Below are 20,303 nucleotides of genomic sequence, written 5' to 3'. Positions count from 1 at the left end.
TCTGTACGTAATCTTATCTGTAATCATTATGTAATCTTCTTTACATAATGATTTGCCTTTTTCATACACTATTTTTCCACAATAACATAGTGAAAGTCTTCTTCCTTATGAGCTACTTTATTTTTCCCTTTCTCGTACACTAAGCGTACTGAAAGGCTATATGTTCGCTCCGAAAACAAACTTTTCATAGAAGGCCCGGGGACCCATAGTGTTGTATACCAATCGACTCAGCTCGACAAATTAAGGTGATGTCTGTGTGTGTGCGAAGAAAAACTTCACCCACTTTTTAGGCACTTGCCCTTAACCGATTTGCTCACAACATGTTGCATTTTACGGGAAATCCTGTCCCATTGTTTCCTATTTGAATTTGATTGGTTCGAACTATGGGCTTGAAACATATGGTCAAAATACCATTTTCAAAATGCACGACAAAACGCACCATTCCCGCAAGGTAAATTAATCAGGGTTTTAGATAATCTTTCGGTTCACTTAATCTAACGTTATTTTGTAAGAATAAAATTGTATAAAAAAGATTTCGGCTCCGTAATGCTTAACAGCATATGAGCCGTAAGCTTTTGAAATTCATTAATGATTTATAAAATTTAAAAAAAATCTTTCCATAACTAGTGAAATACTATAGTACCTATGTGAGTAATAGTTTAATAGTACGCTTTACAACAATACAGAAAAGCTATTTCTTTCATAGTGAATACGTTGCCAAGTACATTATTTTCTTTTCATAGTTACATGTTTTACAATTTCTTTTAAGAAAACAATATCTTTGAATTCTTGGCAACTCCATAAAAACACTCTAGCAAAAAGGGTAAAGCTTAGGTATGCATAACAAAATCTTATGTGATTGATAAGTTCCATATGAATCATATATCATTCAAAACTCTATAACTCGAGAACGGCTCATAATACCTTGGGGTTTCGAGTGTTTCTTATGCAAAATTCTCTGGAGAACACGATGCTGGTGTTATTTTTCAAATAAAAATATACTCATTGGCAGAAAAATACAATTTTATATTTAAAACGCAAAAACAATACAGATGGCAACACTTCTACTGAAAATCGATATTTTTCTCAAAAAGTTTGAAGAATTCTCTTCAAAATGCATAAAAAGAAGTTATTTGTAGCTTTAAAACTGTCCGAGATATGAGTCGTTCAAAAATATGGTTTTTACAAATCGTCAAAAACGGGGGGTGCTCGCATTTGTCGAGGGGTTGTTCAATCATCAAATAAATTTGGATTTTTACATATAATTGGTAGATAAAAAAATCCACAAAATTTGATAAAAATCGGTGTAAGTCGATTTCAAGTGGTTCGGTCACTTGGTATGGAATGACCCATATAAAGATAATGAAGATGTTAGATGGATTTTTATTCATCGTCTTGATCAACACATGTCAGCAATTGCTTCAGTCGTTCAAAAATCTTAATAAATAAACTTTCATTCGCGTTATGCGTAACATTTGGTAGTACCCACCCCTCCCCCATCTTTTAGTGTAACAAAGTATAACGCAAGGTGGACCTACCCCTCCCCCCATACGCGTTACATAATTTGTGAACAGACCCATACAGACGCAGCACTTTCCTTTCGAAAACTCCCAGTGTGCGTTGGTCCTCCACGAACATCGTCCAGGTCTCGTGTCCGTAGAGGACTACCGGTCTAATGAGCGTTTTGTAGATTGTCTGTTTGGTACGGCGGCGAACTTTATTCGATCGGAGCGCCTTGCGGAATCCAAAGTTCGTACGATTTCCAGCCACTATGCGTCTCCGAATTTCTCTGCTGGTATCATTTTCGGTAGTCACCAGTGAACCCAAGTACACAAATTCTTCTACCACATCGATTTCGTCACCACTGTAACCGATGGTTTCAGATATTTAAGCATTGGCTCCACCAAATGCGGGTATTTGTGTGATCTCCTTTATACGCCACTGGTCCAATGGGTTAGGTGCTGCCATCTATGTATGAGGTCACGGGAATTCATTTTCGAAGCATTTTAAGGTGAACCGGATACAGAAATCTCAGTTCATAAAATGTAATATGATTCTCGATATGGATGATAGAGGGATTGTCAGAATAATGATGTAAACAGAGATTTATAGTTGCTATCTCAACCAAACTAATTCCTTCTTTCTGGCTCAAGACTTCGAAGAAGTTAGAAGTGCGCGGCGCGTGTTATAATTCGAGGTAGTGAAAGTTGAAAAATAAGTGAACTTTCTTAGTAATTTTCTTTTCTAAATCTTTTAGATTATTGGTCCTTAAAAGTATTACGATTGTTAAAAATAAAACTAGTTGTTAGTAGTGAAATCACAGAGAACAGACGTTGAAGCTGCACTCGCCATGTTGTGATAACTTTTTACTGCTCATTTTGAATAACTTTGGAATGTCGCCGTTATCCCGTACATAATCAGCGCTAGCGTCATCAAAAAATGCCACTGTGCGCTAGTGGCGTTATGCACGCAAGAGCATACCAGCGCCATCGTGTTGTCAAAATGAGATTATGAGTTGCAATGTCGACGTCGATGGCGTTGAGGTTCGGTGTGTTTGTTTACACATGTTTTGCAAGAAATTTTGTTCGAGCCTCCATGTCTGTTCTCTGTGGTGAAATTAAAAATAAAGGTAAACTAAATGTTAATTGTAAAAGCTAAAAACATTCGATGCAAACTCGTGGTGGGTGGCTCACATTGTCTTCTCTTGAACCTCTTCCTATCATGTACTTCGCCTTCAACGTGTTGATAACTAGTCCGATCCGCTGGCTTTACTCTTCAGTCTGATGTAGGCTTCCTCCATTTTCTCAAAGCTGTTTTCGTTATATTCGCGGCATTGCTGCAGTACTTGGCGAATGGCAAACACCTGGTCCGTGGTGGAGCGTTCGCCCATAAAACCCGCCTGGCACTGTCCAACGAACTGCCTTGCAATTGGTGCTAGTCGACGACATAAAATTTGGGAGAGTACCTTGTAGCCGGCATTCAGCAATGTGATTGCGCGGTAGTTGCTACAATCCAGCTTATCGCTCTTTTTGTAGATGGGACAAACAACACCTTCCATCCACTTCCATCCTTCCAGCAGAACCTCATCCTCCCAAACCTTGATTTAAACCGTGTTTAAACAAAACTCCTAGTAGTTGGTCAACTCCAGGGGTTTTAATGTTTTTTAGCCGACCGATCTCCTCCTGGATTTCCTGGAGATTCGGAGCCGGAAGTCGCATGTCCTGCGCGCTTGCTCCTTGGTTGTCTGCCATATCGCCATTCAGGTGCTCTTCGTAGTGCTGCCGCCACCTTTGGATCACCTCACGCTCGTTTGTAAGAAGGTTCCCGTTCATGTCCTTACACATATCGGGGTGTGGCCCTAACGTGAACGGTTCAACTTCTCATAGAACTTTCGTGCGTTATCAGCGCGGTACAGTTGCTCCGTCTCTTCACGTCTCTGCTGGCGCTTTTTCCGCTAACTGCGCTAACTGCTCACATTCGCCGTTATATCAGTCGTTTCTCTGATCCGGGGAACCGTGCCAAGTGTAGCGGTTGCAATGCTACCAATGGCGGATCGAATATCTCCCCAGCTATCTTCAAACGACGCTGCGAATAGCTGCGCTTTCTTTGGGAGTCCCACTTCCAGCTTCTGCGCGTATCCTTAGACTAGTCTACCGACTTGTAGCTGCCCAATGTTCGACATCGACGCGTGTTGTACACCGTCGAGACTTTTGAGCGCAGGCATACTGACACGAGGTAGTGGTCGGATTCAATATTCGCACTGCGGTAAGTGCGGACGTTCGTGATGTCGGAGAAGAATTTACCGTCGATTAGAACGTGGTCGATTTGGTTTTCCGTTTCTTGGTTAGGTGATCTCCATGTGGCCTTGGTGATATTTTTGCGGGGAAAGAAGGTGCTTCGGACTACCATTCCGCGGGAGGCTGCGAAGTTTATGCATCGTTGGCCGTTGTCATTCGATACGGTGTGCAGACTATCCGGTCCGATGACCGGTCTATACATTTCCTCCCTTCCTACCTGTGCGTTCATGTCACCGATGACGATTTTAACGTCCCGCAGTGGGCATCCATCGTATGTCTGCTCTAGCTGTGCGTTGAACGCGTCTTTCTCGTCGTCGGGTCTCCCTTCGTGTGGGCAGTGCACGTTGATGATGCTATAGTTGAAGAAACGGCCTTCAATCCTCAGCTTGCACATCCTTGCGTTGATTGGTTGCCACCCAATCACACGATGGCGCATCTTACCCAGCAATATGAAGTCGGTTCCCTGCTCGTTGGTGGTTCCGATGCTGGGTCATTAGGCCAAACGGTCATTAGGCCGAACGGTCATTAGGCCGAATGTGAACTGGGGAGTGAAAAATGAGTAGTGCGATGTGAGGATGAAGTAGAACGGAAGAAGAAAAAAGGAAGAAGAAAAAAGGAAAAAGGAGAAAGAAGTAAGAAGAAAGAAGGAAGAAGAAAGAAAGAAGAAGGAAGAAGGAAGAAGAAAGAAAGAAGAAGCAAGAAGGAATAAGGGAGAAGGAAGAAGATAGGAAGAAGGAATAAGAAAGAAAGAAATAGAATGAAGAAAGACGGGAGAAAGAAGGAAGCAAGAAGAAAGAAGAAGGAAACGAAGAAGAAAGAAAGTAGAAGGAAGAAGTAAAAGGAAGAAGGAAGAAGAAGGAAGAAAGAAAAAAGAAGGAAGAAAGAAGAAGGAAGAAGAAAGAGGAAAGAAGGAAGAAGAAAGAAGAAAGAAGAAAAAAAGGAAGAAGGAAGAAAGAAGAAAAAAGAAGGAAGAAATAAGAAGGAAGAAGGAAGAAATAAGAAGAAGGAAAAAGCAAGAAAGAAGAAGGAAGAGGGAAGAAAGAAGAAGGAAGTAAAGAAGTAAGAAGGATGAAGGAAGAAGGAAGAAGGTAGAAGGTAGAAGAAAGAAGGAAAAAGGAAGAAGGAACTTAAGAAGTAGGAAGGAAGAAAGAAGAAGGAAGAAGGATGAAGGAAGAAGGAAGAAGGAAGAAGGAAGAAGGAAGAAGGAAAAAGGAAGAAGGAAGAAGGAAGAAAGAAGAAGGAAGAAGGAAGCAGGAAGAAGGGAGCAGGAGTGAAGATGCAGGAAGAAGGAAGATGAAAGAAGAAAGAAGGAAGAAGACAGATATAAGGGAGAAGGAAGAAGGGGTAAGGTGAAGAAAGAACTTCTCATTTTTCACTTTTTGCTTCTTTTTGCTAATTCGGCTTAATGGCCATTCGGCCTGATGACTATTCGGCCTAATGACCTTCGGCCAAATAGCCTTCGGCCTAACGGCCTTCCGTCTAATGGCCTGACACCGGTGGTGCCACAGCTTTGGTAGAAGGTAGCCGTTCGATGCCCGCTTTTCACACTTTCTGTCCTGCAGTGTCTCAGAATATTAACCTACCGTAAAAAATACTGACTCTCGCTACTTTCAGTGTAGCTGATTATTATTTTCGTGAAAATTCATGCCTTGGTTCATCCACTGCATATAAACAAACCTACCTGTCAAACTCATTCTGCAGTTCAAGTATCTCAGGTTCAAGTTACCAACCATCAGTAGATATAAATTCACTTCATTCAGACGCTTTTGTGCATAACATCCCATAGATAGCAGGATGGTCATAGAATCCATTCTAAAGCTAATTTTATTTCATAACCTGCCGTTGGCGTGGGTAGAGTGAGAGGGATTCCGAATGATGCTGAATCTCTGTCAACTGCACTTGGGATTGCGATGCGCATCGAGCCTAAATTTATAATTAAAATGCAACCCCAATGTAATCCATGTATAACCGAAAAACTGTATTATAAATTTAAACGGAGTTGATTGATCTCACTTCTCTCGTCTAAAACGTTTATAGTTTCGCGCCGAACCCACCCTTAATCTAGTACCTCAAATATAGGCTATGCGGCAGTAGTAGTGTTATACACTAATGAAATTCAATTTAAATGGAACGGTAGTAGTAGCGAAGGAGATTTCTTTAGACCTAAAATTCAGCAAATAAATTATTCCGAATTGAACTATCCTAAAAGAAAGTGTCCCAAAAGTTATACTTCTACTCTAGTTTAAGTAATAAATATGAACTATGTGTAAAGCGACGATACTAGTTTGATTCGTGAAGAAGAACTCTCCTAGTGGCGTATAGTGGAAACTTTGTGAAGTAGTGCATTAGCTAATATCACCACCCCCGCTGAGCGTAGGAGCTACATTACAGCCAGTGCCCAATTTGTCAGCCGTTCAAATTTCACCGGAAATCGCGAACCTGCCCCAACATATTGGTGCCGTGACCAGGATAAGGTTTCCATTCCGCCATCGTGTTCGTGATCCAAATCAAGCCAAGCGCCATAGTGAGAAGACGTCGCTATTGAATTTCCGCCATCGTTTTCGGGCAACAAACCGCCATTCCTCCCAAGAAGATTGCAGAGTGCAAAATTGTTCCCGTTGTTCCTGATTTTGAAAAATACAAGGCCTGTTCTAATCAGGCACACGGTACGTGTGATTCCATTGCGCGCAGGATTATCCGCGGGTACTTTGAGATTTGTTTCTGATTTTCATTCCAAGTGACTCCGTCCATCCATCGAGGATTTCCGTTGCCGAAGAGAAGTGCTATTGTCCGTTTCCCGCCATTGAGAGTGCTACCGATTGTCGAGAAACCTACCCGAAAGATCCAGTAATCCGTCTTGCTGAGTTGGCCAGCAATACGTACGTTCCCGTTACCGGAGGTGCATTATATAAAATACAAGGCATTATCCTAGCCTTGAAAAGGTTAGTAGTATTCCAACCTCCCTACTCCGTTTGTCCGGCTCTACCGGGTCTTTTCTGTGTTCTTTTGTCTAGAACCGCCATTTTGTTACGCCGTAACCCACGCCGGATCTCGCGCCATGGACGAGGAACGCAAGCAGCAGTTAATCAACCGTCGGACGGCCCTCATGACCTCGCTAGGAAGAGCTGAACAGTTCGCATCGAAATACCAAGCCAATCGAGACCAAGCCCAACTGCCACTTCGAATCGAGAACCTAGATAGCATGTGGATGGGACTGGAGGAAGTACAGACGCAGTTAGAGGAGTGTGAAACCACCGATGAAGGTAGGGAACAGAACAACCAAACCCGTGCCAAGTTCGAATCCATTTTCTTCAAAGTAAAGGCTGCTCTACGATCCCTATTACCCGCCAATAATACCCAAAATCCAAGCGCAATCCCTAACCCTGCTGCAAATGCACTAGCTGGCATCAAGCTCCCCACCATTTCGTTGCCAGAGTTCGATGGCGATTATAATCAATGGCTGGCTTTCCATGATACCTTTGTCGCCCTCATTCACTCCAATGTTGATGTTCCCGAAGTTCAAAAGTTTCATTATCTCCGTGCCGCTTTGAAGGGAGAAGCCGCCCAGTTAATTGAATCAATTGCAATTAGCACTGCCAACTATATCGTTGCTTGGCAAGCATTGACTTCGCGCTACGCAAACGACTACTTGCTCAAAAAACGTCATTTGCAAGCACTACTAGATTGCCCCCGCATGATGAGAGAATCTGCAGAAGCATTGCATAGTCTGGTTGATGAATTCCAACGCCATACCAAAATTCTTCGTCAACTTGGAGAGCCCGTCGACCAATGGAGCACGATGCTCGAACACTTGCTTTGCATTCGCCTTGACGATGGGACCCTCAAGGCATGGGAAAATTTCGCTACCACCGTCGATGAACCGAATTACGCTCGCCTCGTCGATTTTCTACAACGTAGAATTCGAGTTCTTGAGTCGATGTCCGTCAACCACCAGTCGCACAATTCGCCAATGCCAGTAAGCCATTTCCCCTCCAATCGCAGACCGTTTTTCCCAAGAGTTGCCTCCCACACTGTCGCTGAAGAACAACAGCCTAAATGCTATGCCTGTAGCCAGTATCATTTTCTCGTCAAATGCCCTCGATTTGAAAGAATGAACGTTGCAGACCGTATGAAACTGATCGATACTAATCGCCTTTGCGCGAATTGTTTCCGCCACGATCACTTTGCTCGAAACTGTCAGTCCAAATACTCCTGTCGACACTGCCAAAGAAGACATCATACCATGCTGCACAATGTCAACAGCTTCAATGAATCATCCTTTCAACCACCTGCACAACGCCCCGCCAATCAAACTACTCATCAAGCCAGACCGTCATCGAGTCAAAACAATACTCCATTCACAACGACTACCTACACATGCGCCAATTCCTCTTCTCAAAGTAGCAACCCATCACCGTTATCAAACTCAAATGTGCTACTTTCCACCGTCGTGCTGCTAGTCGTCGATTCAAATGGATCCACTCACCCTGCACGCGCCCTGCTAGATAGCGGCTCTCAATCCAACATAATGAGCGAGAGATTGTGTCAGCTACTGAAGCTAAAACGACGAGCAGTGAATATTCCTGTTCATGGTGTGGGAGAATCAGCTTCCAATGTAAGACACAGCGTGCACTCGGTCATAAAATCCAGAAAAACGATTTTGCAATGGATTTGGATTTTTGGTTCTCCCAAGAGTCACTATTGACCTCCCCGCCGTCACATTCTCGGCCCAGAATTGGCGTATACCACAAGATTTATTCTTGGCCGATCCCAGCTTCAATAAATCTGGAGCAATTGACTTGCTACTAGGTGCGGAACATTTCTATTCCTTCGTCAACCCTGGTACGAGAATTGAGCAAGATCAGCAGCATTTGCTTGTCGAAAGTGTTTTTGGATGGATTGTCGTTGGTAGAAACCTAATTTCACCCGTCGTTGAACCCGTTGCCTGTCACGTGTCCGTATCAGATCCCCTCCATGATGCAATTGAGCGCTTCTGGAAAATGGAAGAGATCAATAACAAACCAAACTATTCCGTCGAAGAACAGCAATGCGAGACACATTTCGTAGAGAATGTTACCCGAAATTCTGAAGGAAGATATATGGTGCGTCTTCCACGCCATCCCGATTTCGATCACATGCTGGGTGATACGAAAGCTGTTGCCATGCGCCAATATCATTCCCTGGAGAAACGCTTGGAGCGCGATCCGAACTTGAAGCAGGAATACCAAAATTTTCTCGCCGAGTATCTATCGTTAGGCCACCTTCGAATCATTTCTGCGAATGAACCCGAGCCGCCACAGGTCTCCTACATTCCGCACCATCCCGTCGTGAAGGAGTCAAGCATCACCACAAAAGTCCGTGTGGTATTTAATGGATCGGTACACTACACTACCGGATTTTCCCTGATCGACACCCTACAAGTTGGTCCAGTAGTGCAAGACGAATTGCTCACCTTAATTCTTCGTTTTCGCAAGTACCCTATTGCACTCGTCGCTGACATCGAGAAAATGTACCGTCAGGTACTGGTCGACCCAAGAGACACCCCTCTGCAAAGAATATTTTGGCGTTTTCAACCCGATGGCCCCATCGAAACGTGCGAATTGTTAACCGTAACGTACGGTTTGGCGTCTTCGTCTTTTCTTGCTACTCGCACCCTAAGCCAATTGTGTAAAGATGAAGGAGACAACTTTCCGCTCGGAGGACCAGCCCTGGTGAAAAACTTTTATGTCGACGACTTTATAGGAGGTGCCCAATCCATCGGCGAAGCAATCCATACCAGAACTGAATTGAATCAGCTGCTCGCGAAAGGCGGGTTTCAGCTCCGCAAATGGGCATCCAACGATTCACGGGTACTTGAAGGTCTAGATCCGTCACAAATTGAAACGAAAGCATTTCTGAATCTCGAAACAGAAAAGGCAGTCAAAACTCTAGGCGTGAGATGGGAGCCCAAACCAGATAAATTAAGCTTTGAAATTGCTTCCATCGATCCTACTAGTGCTTCAACAAAAAGGACGATTCTATCTGGTGTATCCAAACATTTCGACCCTCTTGGAATCACTGCTCCAGTTGTCATTCGCGCGAAAATACTCCTGCAAGAGCTGTGGCTGCAACCATGTGGATGGGATGACGAAGTTCCTGATCCTGTCAACGAGAAGTGGATATCCTACTGTTCCGATTTGACAAAGCTATCCTCCTACGCAGTTGACCGATGCGTTTTTCTTCCAAACTCTACCTACGAGCTTCACACGTTCGCTGATGCGTCTGAGCAAGCATACGGCGCTTGCACCTTTGCCAGGTCAATTTCCTCCAAAGGCCAGATCCGTGTTCATCTGATAGCTGCAAAATCTAGAGTCGCTCCCCTCAAACGTCTATCGATACCAAGGTTGGAATTATCAGCTGCCGTGCTCGCCGCCAGATTACACGCAAAAATCCTCGAAGCCCTCGATATGGCCATATCTGCATCCTATTTTTGGTCCGATTCATCAGTTACCCTCGAGTGGTTACGTTCTCCTCCGCATGTTTGGAAAACCTTCATTGCCAACCGAGTATCCGAAATTCAAATCACCACCCACGGATCGCAGTGGAACCACGTCGCAGGAATCCATAATCCAGCTGACCTGATAACGAGGGGAATGAAAGTGGATGAATTTCTGAGCAGTGATCTTTGGCACCACGGTCCATCTTGGCTTAGTCTGCATAGGGAAAGCTGGCCAACAACAACCAATGTGAGCAACCATTCCGATGAAGTTTTGGAGCGACGCATCATGGTGGCGGCCATTCAAAATCGACCAACCGTGAATGAAATTTTCTTGCGAACCAAATCCTACCAACGACTGCTTCGTGTAACGGCCTACTGCCTACGGTTCATCAATGTCTGCCGTCAACGAGAATCATCAGATCGACTAGAAGGATACGGTTCCTTCAACGTGGAGGAATTGTCGCTGTCTCATATGAAGCTAGTAAAGCTGGCCCAAATCGATTCGTTCAGTGAAGAAATTAGGGAATTGGGTAGAGGGAAGCCAGTATCGAAACGATCAAATTTGCGCCTATTGAGTCCATTTCTCGATTCAGACGGAATCATTCGAGTCGGGGGAAGACTAAATCTCTCAGAGCAGCCCTATCACACGAAGCATCCAATCCTACTTCCCAGTTCCCATCCTTTCACACGTTCTGTTGCTGTCTTCTACCATAACAAACTGTTGCATGGTGGCGGCCGTGTAACATTAGCTGCAATGCGGCAAGAATACTGGCCGATTCAGGGGAGAAGGTTATTGAACAGCATCATGCGCAATTGTTTTCGATGCACGCGAGCATCTCCAACACCAGCAGCACAACAAACAGGGCAACTACCGCAGCGAAGAATTACACCAAGCAGACCATTCACCGTCACCGGCGTCGATTACGCTGGTCCAGTGTACCTGAAACCACCACATAAACGGGCATCGAGTATCAAGGCATATATAAGCATTTTTGTGTGCTTTACGACGAAAGCTGTGCATATCGAACTGGTTAGTAGCCTCTCCACCGCTGCTTTCATAGCAGCTCTTCGAAGGTTTATTTCTCGCCGTGGTCGACCAACCCACATATACTCTGACAACGGCAAGAATTTTGAGGGAGCACGAAATGAATTGCGGGAACTATATCAATTATTGCAACGGGAAAAAGCATCAGGAGAAATTTCCACCATCTGCGCGACCGACGGAATCCAATGGCACATGATTCCTCCGAAGGCCCCCCACTTTGGCGGCCTATGGGAGGCGGCAGTGAAAACGGCGAAGAAGCACCTGCACAGACAACTTGGCAACACCGCATTATCCTTCGAAGACATGACTACTATCCTGTCGCAGATTGAGGCCTGTATGAATTCGAGGCCTCTCACACCGATGACGGAGATCCCAGACGATTTGGCAATCCTCACTCCAGCACATTTTCTCATCGGCTCCGCTATGTTGGCTCTACCTGAAGCTGACGTTACCGAGATACCACTCAACCGACTGGATCACTACCAGAAACTTCAGGAGCGAGTCCAGAAGTTTTGGCATCTTTGGCGAACGGATTATCTGCATGAGATGCAGAAAAAAGGAAGGCGAACACCAAATACTTCTTTTCAACCAGGACGAATGGTGATTTTGGTCGACGAGTCTCTATCACCTGCAAGATGGCCGCTAGCCAGAATAACCGAAGCACATCCAGGCAGAGATGGACTAATCCGCGTTGTAACACTTAACACCAGCAAAGGGACCATCAAGCGACCTGTTACCAAGGTTTGCCTTCTACCTTATGAAGATTATGTACCTGAAATTAATGAAAACTGTTAAAATTTGCTAATAATTTTGTAAAAATGTACAAGTAAATCATTTTCTGCATGCGTTTCTGATGAACTTTTGTAAACAATGAAGTAGGTACAGCTCATGCAGCAGAGTAGCCAGTGTTGAAATTAGGAATTTCAGGTGGCGGCGATGATTGATCTCACTTCTCTCGTCTAAAACGTTTATAGTTTCGCGCCGAACCCACCCTTAATCTAGTACCTCAAATATAGGCTATGCGGCAGTAGTAGTGTTATACACTAATGAAATTCAATTTAAATGGAACGGTAGTAGTAGCGAAGGAGATTTCTTTAGACCTAAAATTCAGCAAATAAATTATTCCGAATTGAACTATCCTAAAAGAAAGTGTCCCAAAAGTTATACTTCTACTCTAGTTTAAGTAATAAAAATGAACTATGTGTAAAGCGACGATACTAGTTTGATTCGTGAAGAAGAACTCTCCTAGTGGCGTATAGTGGAAACTTTGTGAAGTAGTGCATTAGCTAATATCACCACCCCCGCTGAGCGTAGGAGCTACATTACAGCCAGTGCCCAATTTGTCAACCGTTCAAATTTCACCGGAAATCGCGAACCTGCCCCAACATATTGTGGCGACCGTGACATCCTCGATAGTATAGTGGTCAGTATCCCCGCCTGTCACGCGGGAGACCGGGGTTCAATTCCCCGTCGGGGAGCCACATGTTGCGGCCAGAGATTGGGCCCTACGTTGTGTGGAGATGGTTGGATCGACGACGACGAATAAACGACACTTTTTTACTTTGAAATTTGAATCTAATTTATTGCCACCGAGAGGCAGCGTGCCTACTCGGTGGGGAACGATAAACACTATATGTAAAAAGTACGGGCAAGATTTGTCTTTTATAGGCAATAGAACAATTAAAACAGCACAGACAATTAACAATTAAATTCGGGCGCGCAAACCATGGATGCAGCATTTGCGCGCGTAGCTGTCTATCGAAGCAGCGATGATGTGATGAATGGCTACAAAGCAATATTGTTTCCTATCTGCGCGCGCTGCAGCTCGATGACGCCGTTCGTTGGTGCGAGCGCAAACAGGAGTGATGAAAGTTTTTAGATCGTAGTAGGTTTAAGCCAAGACACATGGCCCCGTAAGTACTTTAACTTACAGAAAAAAAAGACATAAACACTCGTTGTGATAGAATACGTAGATTTCAAACCGTTAGCTATCCTAAACCTAATAACAAACATCTCGGTTAAAAGCAACCACCATATTTTTCATTACAGGTACATTTGGGTCGTTTTTCACGCGATTTTTCTACGCGGGTCATTTACGCGACTATTTAACGTGGATTTTAGAACTCACGCTGTTTTATTCAAAGTTTGTTTTGCCTGGTTTTTCAAAAAGGTCGGGGATATGTGAAAACGGCGAAAACACTATCTTTGTTGTAGTCTTTTAAAATGCCTCTTTTGGAATTTACGTTGTTTATTTATCCTGATGTAGAGATTAACGGTTTTGATCAACTCGGTGCGTATTCCCAGCGTAAAAAAATGATTTCAGTGTATGGTTGAAATCAAAGAAAGACAAGAAGAAATCATTCTGAAGAGCTAGGTGCTATACGATTTTTAGAATCTTATGATGTCTCAGTTGTACAGATTTTTCCCGTAACTGTTGAAAGTTAATATTTAATTTAATCTAAGCTCAGGGTCAATCCGGGAGTTATTGAATAACGGAACGAACTTCCCACGTTTATGCACCGATCAAACACTAATTCAATTCAAAAGATGGTGGAATAGGGATAATATGGTCTAAGAAAATAATAAATAATAAATAGTGAAATGCAATTTTATTCTAATTTAAACAATTCTAGGAATGGGAATGGGGAGAAGATATAACACACCTTTTTACTCGGGTAGCGGTCATCCACGGCGTATGTAGTGCAGTGAGCAGACTCCAGTTGCTGCAATTTCTGCTGGCATTCATCGGGGTGTTGAAGCGGGGTGGGGAGAAGAAAACACGGTGACGTCCCTAAGCTCGTTAGCGGGGTGACAACTCATCGGATATTGAGCGTCCTGCAAGCGGGGGTAATCCCGCCGGACCTTACAGGGGTCTCACCTCCAAGACGGCCGTTGTCACGCTCTCGCCACGTGTGATGCGACGATAATGACGGGAGTCGTCGATCACCAGCCTAGGACTCGCCACCACCCACAATACGGTCGAAGTTGACGTCGCTCGCTCGATGAACAGGCCCCTCGTCCCGACGTTCGGTGGATGAATGGTTTGGTCGCCGAGATGGTATGGCGTCTCTCTATTGCTTCGGTAAGCTTCACTCGCTGCGTTCACCACCTACGCTCCGGTCGATGTACGCCTACGTGGCACAGTTGGCAGGCACTCGGTTCACTGCAGATACCAGGATGGTAGAATCGCGCACGGAATCTTCTACACCTCAGCACTCCGACTGGCTTATCGCTACGGCAAGATGCTGATTTTCTGTCACTGCAAAGTGGTAATTAATTTACTTTTAAAAAACGCGAACTGTGGTTTGAAACTTTAGCTTTTCTGTTACCGAATAAGATCCTGAACCTGGTTTCAGGTGGTTTTTATATCCGCTGGACCGCAGTTTACAAAACCGCCATGGCATAATGCATATTGCTACCGACATGGTAGCATGGTAGCGGGTTACGGTCGTTGTTACAAACGTTCGTTTGTTGTCAGCGGTTGCTTGGTGTCAGGGGGTAAGGGATAATTCAAATTTAAATTTATAATAGGGTTGTAAAGGGCATCTGACACCGAAGGAAAGGAACTAGGATGGGATAACAAAACTTTTAAATATATAACATTACTATCTTAATCTATTTATTTAATTCTAGGACCATAAATTATATATATATTTTTTTTTATGTACATTTTTTTTAATTGTTGATCGATGCTATACGATAGGATTGTAACTGAGAGGTTACACTGTTGGCAATGATACGTTAGGCTGCACAGCTAAAAATGCGTCTCGAAAAATGCAACAGTAGCAAGAAGGTGGTACTGACGAGGGTAATGATACATAACAGTCAAGGAATTACTAAATATCTGTCAATGGAATTGCAAGAGCAGCTAATTCTTTCAGCCCACGTACACATTACAGCTTGCCTTGATTTGGTGGGTTAATTCAACTAGAGGCAAGTTGCAAATGGTGTGCATAATTGAAATCAGTATTATATAGAATACAGTATTAAAAAAAACTGAGTTTTGTTTCCCGTCATGAAACTTTTGATCGTACATACTGAAAGGTTTGCAACTTTCGCATTTAGTAAATTTAAGCTTCGTAATGAATAGGTAATATAATTGAGATAACAGAAGTTCAAAGTCAGTATCTGCTATACCGAAAGATATTCAGTGCTGACACTGATATTTTTGAAGTTGATAGTAAGCTCATTCTCGAAATGAATCAAAACACAAAATTCATTTGATAATGAATACACACGCAGAATCTATTGAAATTCTTTTTCCCGTTAATCAACATCGTGTGAAAAAACTTACACTGAATGCAAAACTTCACGAATTCAGTGTTGAAGAGGTTCATTTTGATGAATTTTTCCGACACTGCTGTCCTGTCCAGCAAATCTCCTGCAACGCCACGACATCGAAGTTACGGGGATGTAATTCATCGTAGATCATCCTAACGCAACCTGCAAAACCTAGCGACTTGCAGTTCCATGTTCCAAGCTTCCAATCGTGATCCTTTATTCGTCGCCTAGGTCTTTGCCGATTATATCGAGTCGCATTATCTCTTATATTATTCGTAATTATTGGTTTTCCAGGCGGCTTATTGGGCCTCCTGTCTCGTCGGAGGGCCGTCGTGTCAGGGCTGTTTAGCGTCCCACCTAACACCAGGACTTGGGCTTGTGCGCTTTGAGCGGCACACGGTCGCTTTGATGGGGCCTTTTTGCGGATACATGCAGCTTTTTATAGGAATATAACAGGGCCCACTGCCAAACCCCACCACATCCTAAGGAAGCCCCACAACTCGCAGATGGCCTGGGGAGGGATCGACAAGCCCTTGGACATAGTCCCTGCTGCCCACAACCGACCACCTTCCCCTACTTAAATCAATGTAGAATGCGGTGCTGCAATACTTGTCATTTGAAACGTAGCAAATCCATTACATACAGTTGCGTTGCCATTCGTCACCTTAGCGTGTAACCCTATTGGGCTGCGCCTTTGAATTTTATTTTTATTGCGTTTCCATCAAACCATACCTGTTATAGCAAACTTGCATAAGACTAATGGACATTTTCACCTGATAACACTTCAATAATTATAGAAGTTGAAACTGGATCAAGATTCGAGCAACAATACGTTGAGTATGGTTTCGCTTCATATAGTTGCGCCTGGTTCGGTTTGGTTTGCTGTTATCATCCACTTATCATTTCAATGGACACATATATACAAATCTCACTGAAGATAGATCACGCTCCTTCTGTTTCACAAATGGTCGGGGTTCTGCTAAACCGCATCAAGTGCCTTTTTTCCGTCCAGTGATGATACTCTTCTCGAGAATGGATTAGAATGGAGAAAGGATCTATTGATGTGATGATTTGATGTGAAATATCCTTGATATCTGTTCGAGAAATGTTCGATATGGTTTGTGAATCAAAAGAACTACTGCGCGAAATTTTGAGCATTAAATTGGGTGTGTTTTTATCGACGCTTGGTGCGTATTAGCAGAACCCCGACCAAATAGCTGCTCAGAATACAAATGTGATTTCTAAATTTATCTCTCGCTATACCGGTCCAAATTAAAGCGGCCTACGGTTAGTTCAAATCAAACAGCCACCACGGTCAGTCATCCAGTGAATAACCGCACTCTACAATGGCAGAACACAGCGTCGACGAAATTCACTCCCCGTCTTGGCTCAACGATGATTTCTTCACCAAAATGTTACAAAATTCTGAAAATGATCCATCCATCCAGCTGACGGAGAGTTGTGAGCTACGTCCTGCTACCCAACCTGGGGACCACTACGGCAGTATTATGTTCCGCACCGAAATTCATTATCAAACGAAGCGAGTGTCCGGTGAGCAGAAAGCTAATCTGATAATCAAAACTCAACCCACCGCTGATGGGTATAAGAAAGAAGTGTCTCAAGGAAACACGTTGTTTGTGAAGGAAATTCAGATGTACAGTGAGGTGCTTCCAGCAATGGCAAAGGTGTTGAAAGATGCTGGCGAACACTTGGAAGTGGCTCGGTAAGTATATGATTGACAATTCGGTCTGATCGGTAGTTAATTATTACCAATGATCGCACAGATTGTTCTACGCATCGATCGAGCCGAATGCAATAATTGTGATAGAAGATTTGTCGCCAAAGGGATGGCTCGCTAATCGTGTTTGCATTGGAAGTATCGAAGAGGCCAGGCAGATCATTCGGGACATAGCAAACCATCATGCAGCTTCGCTTTATATCAACCAGCAAAAGGTAACTGATCATAAATCACATCTGGGTCAACCTGCTGCTTACCTTTGGAAATATTTCAGATTATGGATTTGACCACACACAGCATAAAAGAGGTTCTTTGTGAGGGATTGGTGCTCACTCAATTCAGCACAAGATTTAACGAGTTTTCGGAAGTTGTAAGTAAATGGAATGGCTGCAGTGTGTTTGCGGACAAGTTGAAACATCTTCTCAAAACTCTCGGTCAAAGATACAGCGAAGTATACGATCCAAATCCACCAACCGTAGGCTACAATGTTCTCAATCATGGAGATTTTAACTGGAAAAACATTTTAGTCAAGAAGAATCTCGACGGACGCATCGTGGATGCTATGAAAATCGATTACCAATGCGGCCATTGGGGTTCACCGGCCATCGATATTCTGTATCTGTTAGATTTGATTGTAGACAATCCAACCAAGACGGCGCACAGGAATGAAATCCTATACGAATATCATCAACAGTTTGCTACAGTTCTTGGTAAAATGGGATACTTGGGCAAAGTTCCAAGTCTGGTGGACTTACAAACGGAACTGCTTCGTAAAGGATTTCTGGGTAAGAAATTGTTGGCAAACTAAAAAGATCTACCATAAATCATCTTCCATCTTGCAGAGGTTATGCACGTTGTGGTGTTTGAGAAATTTAAATACGAAAAGCTTACCGACACAACTTTTGACAACTACGGTCAGGGTAATCCGGATGATCCCAGCTACCAGAATGAGGAATTCTGCAATATAATTCGTTCGGAACTACCGACACTGATGTATAAAGGATTGTTGGACCAGTGATCCAATGATCGGAGAAACATTAAAAGTGCAGATTGTGGTGATATGTAAAAGTTTATAAATAAAATATTCAATACGAGTAATTAATATTATGTATTTTTAAAATGCACTATTATATTCGAAATTGTATTAAAAAAGAGAACCTTTATCTTTATCTTTACATGACATATTTCAGTGTGAACAACACTAACAGCACAGGTTCCAAACATGTTTTATAACACTATTCTAGCATTGACTATATTATGTGTGAACAATATGTTTTTTTCTGGACATCCCTAGCGACTTCAAAATCTCTCTATGACTGATGACAGACGATAGGCAAATTAAGCCGAAGAAAATTACGGAAACCCGTGCCAATGGAAACCCGTAATGTCTATGCCAGTTCGTAAAGGTCATATGTACGATATTCCAGTCAGTTTTGCCTAAACCAGATGTTCTAGGTTCTCCAAACTGTTCTGGAATTTGGACCAATTGGTCTACTAGTTCAATAGCTATCTGAAATGGACCAGTCATGCCCATACATGTCCGTTGAACCCACGCGTATGATTTGCAACTCAGATACACTCAAACCAGGTGTTTAAGCTTCTCCAATCTGTTCTGGAGTTTGGATCAATGTGTGTACCAGGTCAACTGCGCTCAATACAACTGTGACACCAGCCAGTCTTGTTTATTCAAGTTTTTAGAGCCCATGCGTATGATTTGCAGCTCAGTTATACCCAAACCAGGTGTACAAGATTATCCGAACTGTTTTGGAATTAGGATCAATTGGTCTACCTGGTCACTACGCCCGATGCAAATCTAGAATTTCTGGAGGAACTTTGGTTGAATTTCTGGAGGAACTTCCGGAGTAACTGAAGAAGAAACTTCCGGAGGAATTCCTGGAGGAACTTCCGATTCAATTTATGGAGGAATTCCTGAAGGAACTTCCGGAGGAATTCCTGGAGCAACTTCCGGAGGAATTCCTGGAGCAACTTCCGGAGGAATTCCTGGAGCAACTTCCGGAGGAATTCCTGGAGGAACTTCCGGAGGATTTCCTGGAGGAACTTCCGGAGGAATTCCTGGAGCAACTTCCGGAGGAATTCCTGGAGCAACTTCCGGAGGAATTCCTAGAGGAACTTCCGGAGGAATTACTGGAGGAATTTCCGGAGGAATTCCTGGAAGAACTTCCGGAGGAATTCCTGAAGAAACTTCCGGAGGAATTCCTGGAGGGACTTCCGGAGGAATTCCTGGAGAAACTTCCAGAGGAATTCCTGGAGAAACTTCCAGAGGAATTCCTGGAAGAACTTCTGAAGGAATTCCTGGAGGAACTTCTGGAGGACTTCCTGGAGGAACTTCCGGAGAAATTTCTGGAGGAACTTCAAGAGGAGCTTCCGAAGGAATTCCTGGAGGATTTGCGGAGGAATTCCTGGAGGAACTTCCGGAGAAATTCCTGAAGAAACTTCTGGAGAAATTCCTGGAGGGACTTCCGGAGCAATGCCTGGAGGAATTTCCGGAGGAATTCCTGGAGGAACTTCCGAAGGAATTCCTAGAGGAATTTCCGGAGGAATTCCTGGAGGAATTTCCGGAGGAATTCCTGGAGGAATTCCGGAGGAATTCCTGGAGGAACTTCCGGAGGAATTCTTGGAGGAACTTTCGGAGGAATTCCTGGAGGAACTTTCGGAGGAATTCCTGGAGGAACTTTCGGAGGAATTCCTGGAGGAACTTCCGGAGGAATTCTTGGAGGAACTTTCGGAGGAATTCCTGGAGGAACTTTCGGAGGAATTCCTGGAGGAACTTCCGGAGGAATTCCTGGAGGAACTTCCGGAGGAATTCCTGGAGGAATTTCCGGAGGAATTCCTGAAGGAACTTCCGGAGGAATTCCTGGAGGAACTTCCGGAGGAATTCCTGGAGCAACTTCCGGAGGAATTCCTGGAGGAACTTCCGGAGGAATTCCTGGAGGAACTGCCGGA

At 43.7% G+C, this 20,303-nt stretch overlaps 2 protein-coding genes and 1 non-coding gene across 3 annotated transcripts; all 3 read left to right on the top strand.

Moving 5' to 3' along the window:
- Nucleotides 1–6,855: 6,855 nt before the first annotated feature.
- LOC134222395 (uncharacterized) lies at nt 6,856–12,115 on the top strand. Its single transcript, XM_062701547.1, has 2 exons — nt 6,856–8,412; nt 8,531–12,115. Exons 1-2 carry the CDS (start codon nt 6,856–6,858, stop codon nt 12,113–12,115), a joined length of 5,142 nt encoding a protein of 1,713 aa, XP_062557531.1.
- A 611-nt stretch (nt 12,116–12,726) lies between these two features.
- Nucleotides 12,727–12,798, top strand: Trnad-guc (transfer RNA aspartic acid (anticodon GUC)). Its single transcript has one exon. It is a non-coding gene; the product is annotated as a tRNA-Asp (tRNA).
- A 3,776-nt stretch (nt 12,799–16,574) lies between these two features.
- On the top strand, nt 16,575–18,508 carry LOC134227905 (uncharacterized). The gene is made up of 4 exons (XM_062709610.1): nt 16,575–17,324; nt 17,386–17,554; nt 17,614–18,124; nt 18,182–18,508. The coding sequence occupies exons 1-4, from the start codon at nt 16,948–16,950 to the stop codon at nt 18,355–18,357; spliced, it is 1,233 nt and encodes a 410-aa protein (XP_062565594.1). The 5' UTR covers nt 16,575–16,947; the 3' UTR covers nt 18,358–18,508.
- Nucleotides 18,509–20,303: the final 1,795 nt, after the last annotated feature.

The sequence above is a fragment of the Armigeres subalbatus genome, chromosome 3 (genome assembly GCF_024139115.2).
Source record: "Armigeres subalbatus isolate Guangzhou_Male chromosome 3, GZ_Asu_2, whole genome shotgun sequence".
Taxonomy (NCBI): Eukaryota; Metazoa; Arthropoda; class Insecta; order Diptera; family Culicidae; genus Armigeres; species Armigeres subalbatus.
This window is presented reverse-complemented; position numbering and strand designations above follow the sequence as displayed.

What these genes read in the sequence shown, in the direction of transcription:
- LOC134227905 (XM_062709610.1), top strand. Translation starts at nt 16,948, where the DNA reads ATGGCAGAACACAGCGTCGACGAAATTCACTCCCCGTCTTGGCTCAAC. An exon ending in GAACACTTGGAAGTGGCTCG is followed by an intron (nt 17,325 to 17,385) that starts GTAAGTATATGA and finishes ATGATCGCACAG; the next exon opens with ATTGTTCTACGCATCGATCG. An exon ending in GCTTCGTAAAGGATTTCTGG is followed by an intron (nt 18,125 to 18,181) that starts GTAAGAAATTGT and finishes TCCATCTTGCAG; the next exon opens with AGGTTATGCACGTTGTGGTG.
- LOC134222395 (XM_062701547.1), top strand. Translation starts at nt 6,856, where the DNA reads ATGGACGAGGAACGCAAGCAGCAGTTAATCAACCGTCGGACGGCCCTC. An exon ending in TGGGAGAATCAGCTTCCAAT is followed by an intron (nt 8,413 to 8,530) that starts GTAAGACACAGC and finishes TTCTCGGCCCAG; the next exon opens with AATTGGCGTATACCACAAGA.